Source organism: Equus przewalskii, chromosome 13 (assembly GCF_037783145.1).
Source record: "Equus przewalskii isolate Varuska chromosome 13, EquPr2, whole genome shotgun sequence".
Taxonomy (NCBI): Eukaryota; Metazoa; Chordata; class Mammalia; order Perissodactyla; family Equidae; genus Equus; species Equus przewalskii.
Window position 1 is genome coordinate 55,943,119 of NC_091843.1, and position 13,006 is coordinate 55,956,124.

General features: G+C 41.7%; 1 protein-coding gene across 1 annotated transcript; it reads left to right on the top strand.

Annotated features, from left to right (window-relative positions):
* The first annotated feature begins 247 nt into the window (after window positions 1-247).
* On the top strand, window positions 248-12,793 carry CDO1 (cysteine dioxygenase type 1). The gene is made up of 5 exons (XM_008513891.2): window positions 248-1,463; window positions 4,516-4,593; window positions 6,369-6,523; window positions 10,946-11,115; window positions 12,053-12,793. The coding sequence occupies exons 1-5, from the start codon at window positions 1,294-1,296 to the stop codon at window positions 12,080-12,082; spliced, it is 603 nt and encodes a 200-aa protein (XP_008512113.1). The 5' UTR covers window positions 248-1,293; the 3' UTR covers window positions 12,083-12,793.
* Window positions 12,794-13,006: the final 213 nt, after the last annotated feature.

The window sequence follows — 13,006 nt, forward strand, 5'->3', positions numbered from 1 at the left end:
CACATATACATATATACATACATACATTGAAGCAAAGTCGGAAAAAACACCAATTTAAATCCAAATTCCCTGGGTCCGTTTATAATGAGAAAGAAGGACTCTATACTTGCGTTTCTTTTGTCCCTCACATTTTCCTTATTTTCATTCATACTAATTTGTGTTCTCCAAGCGTGCTAAGTACTATGCACAACATTAGAAATGCGTTTCCCTACATGTATTACCAGTAGGCCCCTTCAAGCACACGCTTACAAATAAAGGATTTAAGTCGTCATTAGAACCCTTTAAATTGGAAGCCAAAAAAATAGCGTTTCTTTTCACCTTTAATTGATAGACCAGGTCTTTGCACTGAATATTTTTTAGGAAATGTTTGATTTTAAGATCAAAGAGGGACACCTGGCCTTCCATCGTTTCACTGGTCTTGCTCGAGACTCGAGTCTCCTTTGTCAAAATGTACTTTTGAGTATAGTACATTTGAAAATTTTTAAAGGGAAGTCTTCGACTTATTTTCACCTAGCCTGGAGCATGTTATGGATAGTTTCAATAGACAAAAGAGTTGCTCTCCAGCCTGGGAATGGAATCCATCCTCAACTTTCGCGACCTGCTCGCAATTCCTCACCTCTATTTGGGAGGAAGTGTCCCTTTCCTTGCGTTTCCTTCCTCGGTTTCCCCTTAGTCTTTTTCTCCTGACCCCCTCTTTCTACGTCCTAGCGTCGCGAACCACAGCCGCCAAGAGGGGCCTCAGAGCAGGAGCGGAGGGCGCGGGGAGAGCGGTTGGGATGGGCGTCCAAACTGTGCCCTGGTCGGGTAGGGGAGAGACTGCGCGCAGCCCCCTGCCAGCGCCCGGACACGCGAGGGCGGACTCCCGCGCTGGCTGCGGTGCTCGGGGAGCCGGGGCCGCGTGCGGGGGCCGTGCCCGCACGCTCTCGCGGCCTCCGCCTCCGTTCTCGGGTCGCTGGCCGCCTCTCCCCACCCTCCGAGGGATGTTGGTACATTCCCGCTGACTCCGAGAGCTTAAAAGGGCTCGGGAGGCTGAGCCCGGCGGATTTGGTCCTGATTTGTGTGCGCGGCGTGTCTCCTCCGCCCTTCCCCCCCACGCCAGCCCAGACCCTCCCCGCCGCCGGGGGAGTCTTGATAACTTGCCGAGGGTTTCTGTACGCTGTGGCGCTCTAGCGTTTAGGGGTTGTGTGTGTCTAGCTGTCTAGCTCGCAACTAAGGCCCCACGCCCCCAGCTCCTCGGCTCGCTTAGCACCGCAGCCCAGCAGGGAGGAGCGCGCGCCGCCAGCTCCGCAAGGGATGGAGCAGACCGAGGTGCTAAAGCCACGGACCCTGGCCGATCTAATCCGCATCCTGCACCAGCTCTTCGCTGGCGAGGAGGTCAACGTGGAGGAGGTGCAGTCGGTGTTGGAAGCCTACGAGAGCGACCCCGCCGAGTGGGCAGTGTACGCCAAGTTCGACCAGTACAGGTGAGCGCGCGCTAGCCCCGCGCGCCGAGGACCCCGGGCGCCGACTTTGCCACCGAGGAGCGGGCGTTGGGGAGGGGGTCCGGCCCAGGGAGCGCGGCCTGCGCTGCGCCCACCCTCCCGCTGCGCCCGAGCCTTTCACGCCCCGCGGCGCGGCGCCGCGCCTCCTCGCCCGCGGGCGGCCGGGCCCGCGCTCCGCGCTTTGGCCCGAAGGTGGATCCTTGTGGCTTTGATGGCCGCTGGCCTGAGAGTGCAGCGGGCTCCCCGAGGGGAGGCCACTGCGCGGCTGCAAGCTTTTCTGTTCTGGTTGCGCCCGTCAGTCTCTCCGCCCCCACACCGCCGCTTGTCCCCTGCCCTCTGGAGCGATCGCTCGCCTCCGACGCGGAGATGCGAGGAGACCCGGGGGCCCGGACACACGCAGGGTCTACCCTTCCCGCCACCCTGAGGAAGCACAGGGGTGCTTCCAGGAGAGAGCTACATCAGCCATCCGGAGAAAGGGCTGAAGGTGGAGGACACAGTTCCCCGACCCCAGTTCTCCATCGCTTCGCTCTCGGTCGCCTGCAACCAGGCACCTGCCAACAGGCATTTTTGCTAATATAAAATACTTCCTGGGGTTGTGAGCTGCTGTTTTTCATTTTATACTGCTCCTCTCCCAAACCAATTTAACTTCCAGGACTGCGGGTTTATTTAAACCCACTATCAGGTTCGCGAATTAAACGACCGTTGCTTTTTCAGCCCCCAAGCCATAGGCTTTCTGTTATCCTCAGTTCTGAGGACCTGCAATGTACATTGAAGCTCGCTGCTTCCCAGATGTGCTTGAGTGTGATGCCCCGGTGGGCTGGGTCCTTTGCAGCCTCCGCGTAGTGATTAAGTAAAACTTAGTCTCTCTACCAATCCTCTAGGAATAGAAGTAAAATTTAATACCCCTGAAGGGTGAGAGGTTCTTTTCCGAAGGGCAGCCTGCGCCTCAGGTTTTGTGGTTGGCTGGGTTGAGGGTTGAGAGAAGGGGAGGGGCGGGGGGAGGGGGGGGAGAAGAAAGAGAAGATTGTTTTCCTTGGGAGCGGTTTGTTAGTCATCTCACCTAAACACACGCAGTGTGCTTGGTAAGGTTTTGTGGCCAAGGGCTGTTTCAACTGTATTTTAGGATTTGAAATTAAAAAGTGAAGCCTACTTAGGATCCCATTTTTCACTTACAAGTGACTCTAGGAAATTCTTTGGGTTCGTATCAGCTCAGTTTACGGTGAGGTCCTTCTGTGGTTGCCAATAAAGCTACTAGAGTCGAGTTTTTAATTTTGCCATTAACTCCACATCATTGAGGGCTTGTTATGGACCAGGTGCTCTTCCCAGCACTTTACACATGTGTTAACTCATTCACCTCACAACAGCTCTCTGAGATAGGTACTGTTCTTACCCCTGTGTTATAGGTGAGGCATGGTAGGCAGTAAAAAAATTGAATTACCTGCACAAAGTCATACTTCTATCACGTAGCGGCCCCTGGATTCAAATTAGCATTGTTCCAGAGCCGGCACTCCAAACCACTACTAAACTTCCTGCAGACGTGGTGCCATAATAGTTTTCTTCTGTCTGAATATATTATTGACCAAGTGAAATTAATTAACCAGAAGCTAGGTTGTAAGAGCTCTTAATCTTTAGAACAAGGGCATTTCCAGGGGCCTTGAATACCTCTTGATTCACAAGCTTTAAACCATCTGAAATGCAACCAGTTGGACCTATTCCACAGGTGCCTGAGGCACAGCTGATTATGGATCCAGTCGTGGGTGGCCAGTTGGGGGAAGGGAGAGGAGGGAGATGGGAGATCAGAAATCAATTTGATAGTGTTTTTTTGTGTAATAGATGTCCTAGCATTGTGAAGGATTCTGGTCTCTGACCTTGGGAAGGCCAGTGCAGAAGAACCAAGATAGACTATGTTCCAGTGTGGGCCACACAGTAAATTCTCTGGAAGAAGCCCCAGAGAAGCAAGAGGGGTGACCCTAAGACTGAGGAAGGGAGAAGTAGGATCCTGGTGCAGGAACCGAGTTGACTGTGAATGAAAGGCACACAGCACAGCCCCTTAAGGGTAGAAAGGGCTGCACAATCAGGATGACTGACATCTAAAAAGCACTTACTAATCAACTCCTCAGTGACCCTGGTCTGCCCGCACTTGGCCTCCAGCCTGGAGGAGGAGAGGGGAGGAAAGGGCATATGGAACATAAGTGAACAGATGACCCTGTGAGCAAACACTACCCCAAAAATGGGGTAAAGAGTCCTTTCCTTAATGATGACAGTCTAAATGAATGTCATAATTATCAAACTTTGCTAATTAAATGGCATCAATAGTACCACTTGAACCAATAGAAACATTAAAGTTGAATTTTTTTCCTAGTGGTATGGTTGTAGTTGTTTTGGTTTGGGTTTGTTTTTTTTTTTTTTTTTTTTTTTTGCCAGTTACCTGGCTTCTCACTCTGAAAGGTTTAGAGTGTTATTTACTTCCCTGATGTAGCTTGTCTGTTCTGGTACTTAGGTTAGCCCCTACCCTATTTGTGCAAGACTTTTCCTTAGGAGTGCCTTTGAATGGGGTTTGTGTCTGGGCTATAGTAAAACTAAAGAGAATTCTAGAATAGCTATTTAGTGAAATCTTGTTTCTCAAGTTGTGGTTTAGCTAAAGGGAGGGGGAAAAACAAAACAGTAGTAACATTCTTGCCTGGAGCAGTAGTGCAGTTTGCAAATACCTTCTGTGAGAAGCTTTTATTCTTTTTATCAGTTTGAGGCTGTCATGTGGAGAATCATGTAATGTGCTTTCTTTTCCTGTTGCCTTTTCAATGCCATTAATTAAAACTGAACAGCTGTAAATCCAGTGATTCAAAATAGAGAAATGTCCAAAGTGAACTGTGACAAAATATTTTTCATTTGTGCTGAGTTTCTAATTAGAAAACCACAAAGTTGCTTAGAGGTAGAAATATTAACATTTGTAAATGAATGCTACTTGTGACACACTGATTTTTCTCAGTGCTTGTTTCCTCAACCAAATTCAAACTTCTGAATACATTCTTTTTAGGTATACCCGAAATCTTGTGGATCAAGGAAATGGAAAATTTAATCTAATGATTCTATGTTGGGGTGAAGGACATGGCAGGTAATACGACTATTCATTTGCAGATATTTATTAGAGTATCTATTCCAGCATATGAAAAGTACACTGCCAGCCTGGCAACAAGTTTTGCGAGCACTGACAAATCTCATTTTATAATTATTTGTTTACAGTGTCCCCTAATCCCAACAGAAATTCTCATGGGAGGGGTTTAGGCATACCCCTGCATATCAAAACAGTTCCCCAAAATAGGTAGTAAATCAAAGGAGATAACCAATTTAACTTAATCTCTATCTTTTATGGATTTAAGCTTTATATGGAATTATGCTAAAACTTGACCTTTGTGGTGCTTTGACGTATGTAAACAATTGTGAGACCAAAGACCAACACGTCCACATTTGAAGTTAGAAAAACAATTCACAAATTCAGAAAGTTTCCTTCAACTTCAAGTTAATTGTGTACTTTCTTTATATATAGGATAAGGCAAGTTAAACTAATACCGATTCTTTGAGACTTGGTTCCTTAATTTATCCTTAGTTTACACATTTACCAGTCTTATTACCAATTGAGTATTGTTCTCTCTTTAAACAGATCCTTCTCAGTCTTTTGAGAATGGTGAAAACAGTAATCCAGACCCATGTTTGATGGGAGAAAGGAAACATGAATTTACAAGACTTTGGAAAGTTAGGTTTATAGAGTACATTTACTTAATCATATGGAATGGAGTTGTTTTCATTCATTCTCTCAATATTTTTTGAAAACAAATTATATGTCAAGAGTATGACTAGGCTCCATGGATTTAGGAAACAAGTTCTTATGATACATGTATGGGTTAATAGAATTTAACATATGAAATAAATGCCAATAATGTATATAGATTCGTATCTTTTAATCAACCCTACAGCTAGTACTACTTAGTAAACTTAAATACCATTTACTCTAAGATTACATGAATAAATCCTTTCCCCAGATCCAATTTACTTTCTCCCACCAATATTGAGAGGTTATCATAGGTAGGGTACTCTAAATCTATAAAATGCTGACATTATATATACTCTACTGTATAATTTTAGGGTAGTAACGCATACACATACTCTTTATTCCCCAAAGAAAGGAGAAAAGAGAATAAGTCTGGGAAAAAACTAAATGTTAAGTATGATGCAGTTATTATAGATGATTACCTTTATCCTTTCTAAAACTTCTCTAATGTAGTTTTATAATCAAATTCTAGCCCAGCTTAACTGAGTTATTAAAAGCTATATCTTTGGGGCCAGCCCAGTGGCATAGTGGTTAAGTTCATGCGCTCTGCTTCAGTGGTGTGGGGTTCATGGGTTTGGATCCCTGGTGCAGACCTATATGCAGCTCATCCAGACATCTTGTGGTGGCACAGGATGTTATCTCAGTGACAGTCTTCCTCAAGCAAAGAAAGAGGAAGATTGGCAACATGTTACCTCCGGGCTAATCTTCCTCACCAAAAAAAGAAACTATGTCTTGAAGAAGATAAAAGGTTGCTGGTTTTGTGTTTGTTATCAAACTAGTATTACAGCAAGGTTTAAAAAAATTAACTGTTCTTTAGTAGGGGTATGTGGCAAAACTGTACCCATTATATGCATTGATATGGAAGATGGTATTTTTTATTACTTTGCCCGGAACAATGTTGAATTATAAATTGATGACATATAAAAATCCAGCTGAAATAGATTTTGGCCTAGGAGATGTCCTTTTGACAGTGTGCAACTGTAAGCTCTGGGCAAATTGTTACTGTAGGTCTGGATCCTGGACTATCCACTGAGTTCAGTTGTCATTTTGTGTCTATATAGTAGTATCCATGATCACACCGACTCCCACTGCTTTCTGAAGATGCTACAGGGAAATCTAAAGGAGACATTATTTGCCTGGCCTGACAAAAAATCCAATGAGATGACCAAGAAGTCGGAAAGAATCTTGAGGGAAAACCAGTGTGCCTACATCAATGGTAACATCCAATACCTTTTTCTGAGGGCAAGTGGGAAAAACTTTGAACTCCCATCTGAAATATTGCTTTCTTACATGTGTGCAACAGAACTTGGATCGTGGAGTCATGATTTCAAATACTTGGGAAAGGACCTAAAAACAATGGGTTTTGTTTTTTAATGCTCTGCATCTGGATTGGAATCATTTATTAAAAACATATACAGGTAGATTAGTGCCCACTGAAAAGTCATTTACCTGCCAAATCTTAGGACAGTTAGAATATGAATTTACATTAAGTAGAGTCTTTTAATAAAGGATTGAGGCCAAGTTGGAAATACTGGTCTTTGTGTTAGAAAATGTAAAGAAATGTTTTGTAAGTGATTAAGAATGCTAGCTAGTCCCTGTTTTTCTAAAATGCATACAGCATACTTAAAAGAGTATTCTCTAGGGAAACTTTGCAAAGCTTGTTATTTAGCAGTGATTTTTAGATCTCTTACCAAGAATTCCTTCTTTCCCCTTAGTGCGATATGGGAGAGGCAAATGCTTTTCAGGAGAGGCAGTGATTCATGTCTGTATTCATAAAAGGGGTTATAGGGATAATCACTTTCCAAAAAGCTTGTTAAGACTTATTTTTTATTGCCATTTACAGATGAGATTGCCAACACGTAGGAACATTAAATAACTTGTCTAAGGTCACTTTTAAAAGCATTTAAATGGCAGCCAGGATTTGAACCCAAGCACTTTGACCCCAATGCCCGTAATCTTAATCAGGATGCTATCCCACTTCTATAAAATAAGTTATTACAGAGATTTTTCTGGCAAAGCAGGTTTTTTGTTCTTCTATCTTAAAGTCCAGTATTGGCCTTGATACTTGGCCTAAATTTGTTCATTAGTTTAAGATTGCAAGCCACTTACAAAGGTCAAATTGTATAGAAAAATTTTTCCCCCATTCATATAACACAAAGGTGTTAGTTTCTTGTATAGCAAGAAACTCCTATTTAAGGGAGGCTATATGTATAAGGCATACCAGAGTTCCAAGAACAGGTTTGCTGCCTCTGTCACTTACTATAAAGCCAAAAGCCTTTCAGAATAATTACTTTCATCTAGAGTCACAGCGTCTTTGTGAAACTAGATCAGATCTTGAAGAATAGGTAAGCTTTTTCAAGGGTCTTCAATACAAAAGCCTATAGGAGCCAAGCAGGTAAGGTAAGTGAGTGATACAGGCTGACAATAAGGCTAGGAGAACTGGTATGTGCAAGCCACACTGTCTCAGAGGACAACAATGGCCACCCAGCTCCAGAAAGATCATCCTGATTTCTTTTTCTGTAGAAGAGAAATTCCGATTTTTATGGGAAATTTTGCCAGTCAGTAAAATATTGGGTAGGATAAGATAAATATTTCTGTGGACTAATTACCCATATGATCGGAACCCACAAACTTTCAACGTTTGATTTTTATAGATGCAGGAATAGGAGTGCAGATGGATAGTGATCAGTGGGAAGGATGTTTCAAGTATAGAGAAGAGCATGAGTGAAGAAGGTACAATCATTGCAAAGAATGAAAACTATTCAGGAATGACCTAGCTGGAGGGAAGAAGGAAAAATGGGCTTGAACAGAAGTAGTGGAAGGGAAAGTGAGATCAGGTCCTGGACCTCCAAGACCAGCTTAAAGTAAGAGTTTGCTTTGGTCAACAGAATTTTATTTGGGAATATCTTGATCAACTCAATAGCAGTGTGCAAGATAGGGTAGAGGAAACGGAGAACGGGGGTGAGGAGAGCAAGTTACCTACTGTAATAGGCAGAAGGTAAACATGGACTAGACCAAACTGCCATCCATTAGTATCACCAAGAAAGATCTAATACTACTGTGACAGAGAGTACACCATGGGCATAAAGGAAAGGAGGCAAAAAACAAAATAATAATAATGCTGGGATTATTAACAATAGGGATCAGACATGAGCCTCAGGGGCTTCTGTAAAGGATGGGTGACTAGTTTTTGCAGGGTCTTTGCTTGCAGGATTGTCCAAGATGCGTTGGGTGGTGTATGTACTTGCAACTGGAGAAACAAGTAATTGTATAAAGGGCAATCGGTTCTTAAGAATATTGAACTTTCATTCAAGATTGTGCATAAGCCAATATATTATGAAAGCAACAAACTATAGAATTAAAGAGTTTGCAGATCTGAGAATTAGGCCCCATTTTTAGAAATGAGGGAAACCGAAGATCCTAGAAATGGTGAGTTGTTCAAAGGTAACCTGGCTAGCTACTCTAGCTGAGAGTAGAAACTAAGTCTTCTGCTTCTAGGCTTTGCTCTTCTTTATCATGCAAGCTCGTGGAGCTAGATCAAAGCATTAAGCCAAATTAGGTGCCTGCGTTAACTACACTAATTACAATGAGTTCCTTAATTAGTCCTCAAACTCTCTCCTAACGGCATAAATTTCTTCTCAACATATTTTTTTAAATCCAGCATTTTGTCTTTATTTATTTTGATCTTGAAGACATCTCCCCCAGGGCCTTTTGACCTGCTTCAGTGTGGATTGGTTGATCTCTAAGCCGGGGCTCAGCTGTCATCCTGGAGTCCCCTCACATCATCCAGGCTTTCCCTTTGCTCTCTCCTGTTACTGATCCCCTAGTTTCCTGATCTCGTGTCTGCTTCATTCTTGGTCCATGCACTTGTTTTGGTTGAGCATATCCTCCAATGGCTCTACGAGAAAGGGTTCATGGAAAGTAAATTTTTGAGACCTCATATATCTAAAAAGTTCTATATTCAATTCTTGTCACATGATTGATAATTTAGCTGGATATGGAATTATGACCTTGCAATCATCTTCTCTCAGAGCTATGAAGTAATCCCTTGTCTTTTAGTTTCCAGTCTTGTTGAGAGTTTGGTGCCATTTGATTCTTGAATCTTTCTATGAAGCCTATTTTTTCTTTCTAGAAACTTTCGAGATCTTCTGATATGTTTTCTCTGTCCCCAGTATTAGAGTGATGTACCTTGTTTCATGACTCTCATTCATTGTGCTGGGGACTCAGTGGGTTCTTTGAGTCTGGAAATTCATGTCCTCCCACTCAAGAAAATATTCTCAAGTTATTTCCTTGATTTTTTTTTTTTTGGATCTATTTCTGAAACTTATGTTGCTTAGATATTAAACTTCCTGAAGTATTCCTATAAATTTTTAATCTTTCCTATTTTCTGTCTTTGTCCTTTTATTCTTGAATCTTCCTCAGTTTTTCTTCCAAACTTTCTATTCATATTTTATTTCTGATATCCCCTTTTTTATTTCTAGAAAGTCTTATTTGCTGGTTCTTTTTATAGTAGTTTGTCTTATCTCTCTGAGGATATTAATAGGTTATTTTTAGTTTTCTCCTGAGTAGTTTCTATTTCAAGTTGCTTTTTTTCAGGTTGCACTGGTTTCTGTCTTTCATACGAGAGGCCTTGCTCAAATATCTGGTGGCCTTGGCTGTGTGCTAATATTTAAAAACCAGGGACAAAAAAGTTAATTGGTAGCTCTGAACTCGTGAATGGTGTTTGTCAGCTGGACTTCACTCTAGGATAATTTGGCAGAGCTTTTTCTTTGAGGGACAACCAATGGCAATCCGATCGGATTCCCTGAGAAGCTGATTCTCATCTCCTGCCTGGAGAAAAAATTCCTGTCTTGCAACGTTTTAGCTGTGAGGTGGTGAAGAAAGCAGCGATCCTACCATTTGATGTGTAAATTTTCGCATAAGTCACCTGTTTTTCACCTGGCATTCACCAATCCTGAGTTCATCTGTTATACTCTTTCTAGAGAATAGATTTAAGAATTCTTCAGGGGGAAGGAGTAGAAGTGGTGAAAGGGATTTGAGACTCTACTTAAAAAAGCTTCCACCCAGTTCTTGTATTTTTTTTTATTTGAGTTCATAATAGTTTACATCATTGTGAAATTTCACTTGTACATTATTTCTTGTCTGCTACCACATAAGTGCTCCCCTTCACCCCCTGTGCCCACCCCCAAACCCCCTTCCCCTGGTAACCACTGCAATTCTTGTATTCTCAGCCGCATCTTCACCCTCGTTTCCAGAAGCACCTGTGCTGCCAATTCCTGAGCTGTTGGGAGTTTTACGACATAAATCAGGCAGTCCCATGGGAGCTGAGGATTTAGCTTTCTCTCCTCTGAGAAGCCATCCATCTACTTTCAAACTTTCAAATTTTTATTAATATTTTCTCTTTTCCCATTATCTTTGTACGGTGATGCCTTTTTTCTTCTTTTACTGCAATTGTAGAGGATTTTCAGGAAAGAGTAGAGTGCACATAGCTTACAGTCTTTAATTGGAAGTTCAATTCTAACTAATTTCTATTCCTATGTATAAAATTGATTTGTCATCTTAGGTGATTGACAAAATTTTTACCTGCAGCTGTCGTCTAAGCTCCTTCGTCTCTCCCTCCTTCTTGGATATTGTTTAGATTCCATTGGCTTACATCGAGTAGAGAACACTAGCCACACAGAACCTGCTGTGAGTCTTCACTTGTACAGTCCGCCTTTTGATACATGCCATGCCTTTGATCAAAGAACAGGACATAAAAACAAAGTCACCATGACGTTCCATAGCAAATTTGGAATCAGGACTGCATTTGTAAGTATCATTTCTCTCTCCTAGGTTTAAGTACTTTGTGGGTTGGTAACATTACTGTATGCATTGCTTTTTTTATTCTAGATATTATTTGAATATCTTGTTTTAAGGATTCTTGAGTTGAAGAATGAGATGAAACTTAACTTGGAGGAAAGGCCCCTTATATCCTAATTCTTTTAACTTTGGAAACCATATTTTCAATTTATAAAACAACTTGAATTAGATGCGAAGAATTGTTTATTGAGAAACTTCAAAATGTATTCCTAAAGAAAATGGGTTTTTTTCATTTATTAGAGAAATGAGTGAAAACTATATTATTTGATGTAAGCACTGTTGCTGTGACTGAGTGTTCATGGGTCTAACCCGCTGGGACAACACAAATAACTTGCCTAGTTAACCTTTGCAAAGTTGAGACCCTTTTCTGATGATATAAATTAAAAAAACTTGCCTGTTTTGATGGCCAAGTTGCTTTTTCTTTGAGTAGTGATGCTATTTAGACCACAAATAAATGAGAGTAGACTATAGTACGGTCCCCCTTGAGGAACACCTGTTTCTGCCTTAAAATAATAAGGCAACCAACAGTAATGTGGTATGGCAGTCTTCCATCTCTGGTGAAATAAATTGGCCATTTAGTGGGATGGTCTTTAATTAGCAGTTGGAACGTCCAGAAATAGACAATGCATGAAAACAGAGCCTGAAAACCATCCTCGTGAATCATCAAGTATAGCCTTTGAGAGAAGCTGGGGCAGAATTTTCTGACGTGACTGCCCTGCTTTGTTTTCTGCATTCCGATCCCCAAGAGATACTCTTATCACAGCAACGAGACCACAGGGCTCCAGTGCCATAGCTGAGTTTTCATTCACTGCTGAAAAAGCAGGACTGCTTAAAACAAGCTGAAATGTCTCATGTAAAGATTCTTACACACCTTTCTTTCTTTCAGACAACTTCTGGATCTCTGGAGAACAACTAAGGAGCACCAGACCCTCTGAGGTTTTACTTTAAGGTCCACTGAAAGCTTTGCCTTGGACAGGAAGGCCTCTCACCATTTGCAGCCCAGTAATATACTTTATAAAGCCAATACTTAGATCTACTGTAAGGCAGATGCTAACTATAAGGCATTAAGTAAGCAAATAGTGCCCTGAGCTACTACAGGAGAAAAATCCCACTATAGAAAGAGAAGGCTCATGATTTTAAAGGCCAAATCAAGTACTCTCCTGGTTTCATCCTCTAAATCCATTGGAACCCTACTGGGAAAGTCAGTGAAGGTTTTTATAGCTTTTGGAAACACTTTGGCCTCTGAACTGTAATTAGCAATAAATAAAAACAAGAAACCACAGACATCTGATGCCCACCTTGTTACTTGGAGGACTAAATGTGGATGTTCTTAATATACTTTGTATGTTCTAGTATTTGAAGAGAATTTTTTGAATCTGGATTTTATTTTTTCAATCTTATTTTACAAATTCCTGTTCTATAAATCATAGGGTATTGTAGATAGAGAAACTTAAGGTACTTTGCCATTTGGTAGTGAAATGAAGGGCAGAGGATTTAGAAAAGTACCCAAGCCCACAACAAACCAGAAACACAAACTCATGTCAGTGTGTCCAGTGGTCATGGTCAAAGACTTTGTACTGCTACAAAAATTGCCAAGTAATTTTAATAAAATTGGATTTGAACACAATTGGAAGTTGGCTTTCTCTTTCACATGATGAGAATTTCATATAATTCTTGGTTCCTTAGATTTAAGTAGACTGCCACAAGTACTACAAAAGATGCTTTTATGATCTAAGAATATGAGAGGGCCAAAAAAGGCATTCAAAAGCAGCTTACCTTTTTAGGCTTTACATGTGTTCACTAATTGGCCACAGATACCAACCTGAGGGCCTCTGGCCCT

Coding starts and splice junctions, on each gene's coding strand:
- CDO1 (XM_008513891.2), top strand. CDS start 1,294: ATGGAGCAGACCGAGGTGCTAAAGCCACGGACCCTGGCCGATCTAATC. Junction 1,464..4,515: donor GCCAAGTTCGACCAGTACAG/GTGAGCGCGCGC, acceptor CATTCTTTTTAG/GTATACCCGAAATCTTGTGG. Junction 11,116..12,052: donor TTGGAATCAGGACTGCATTT/GTAAGTATCATT, acceptor TCTTTCTTTCAG/ACAACTTCTGGATCTCTGGA.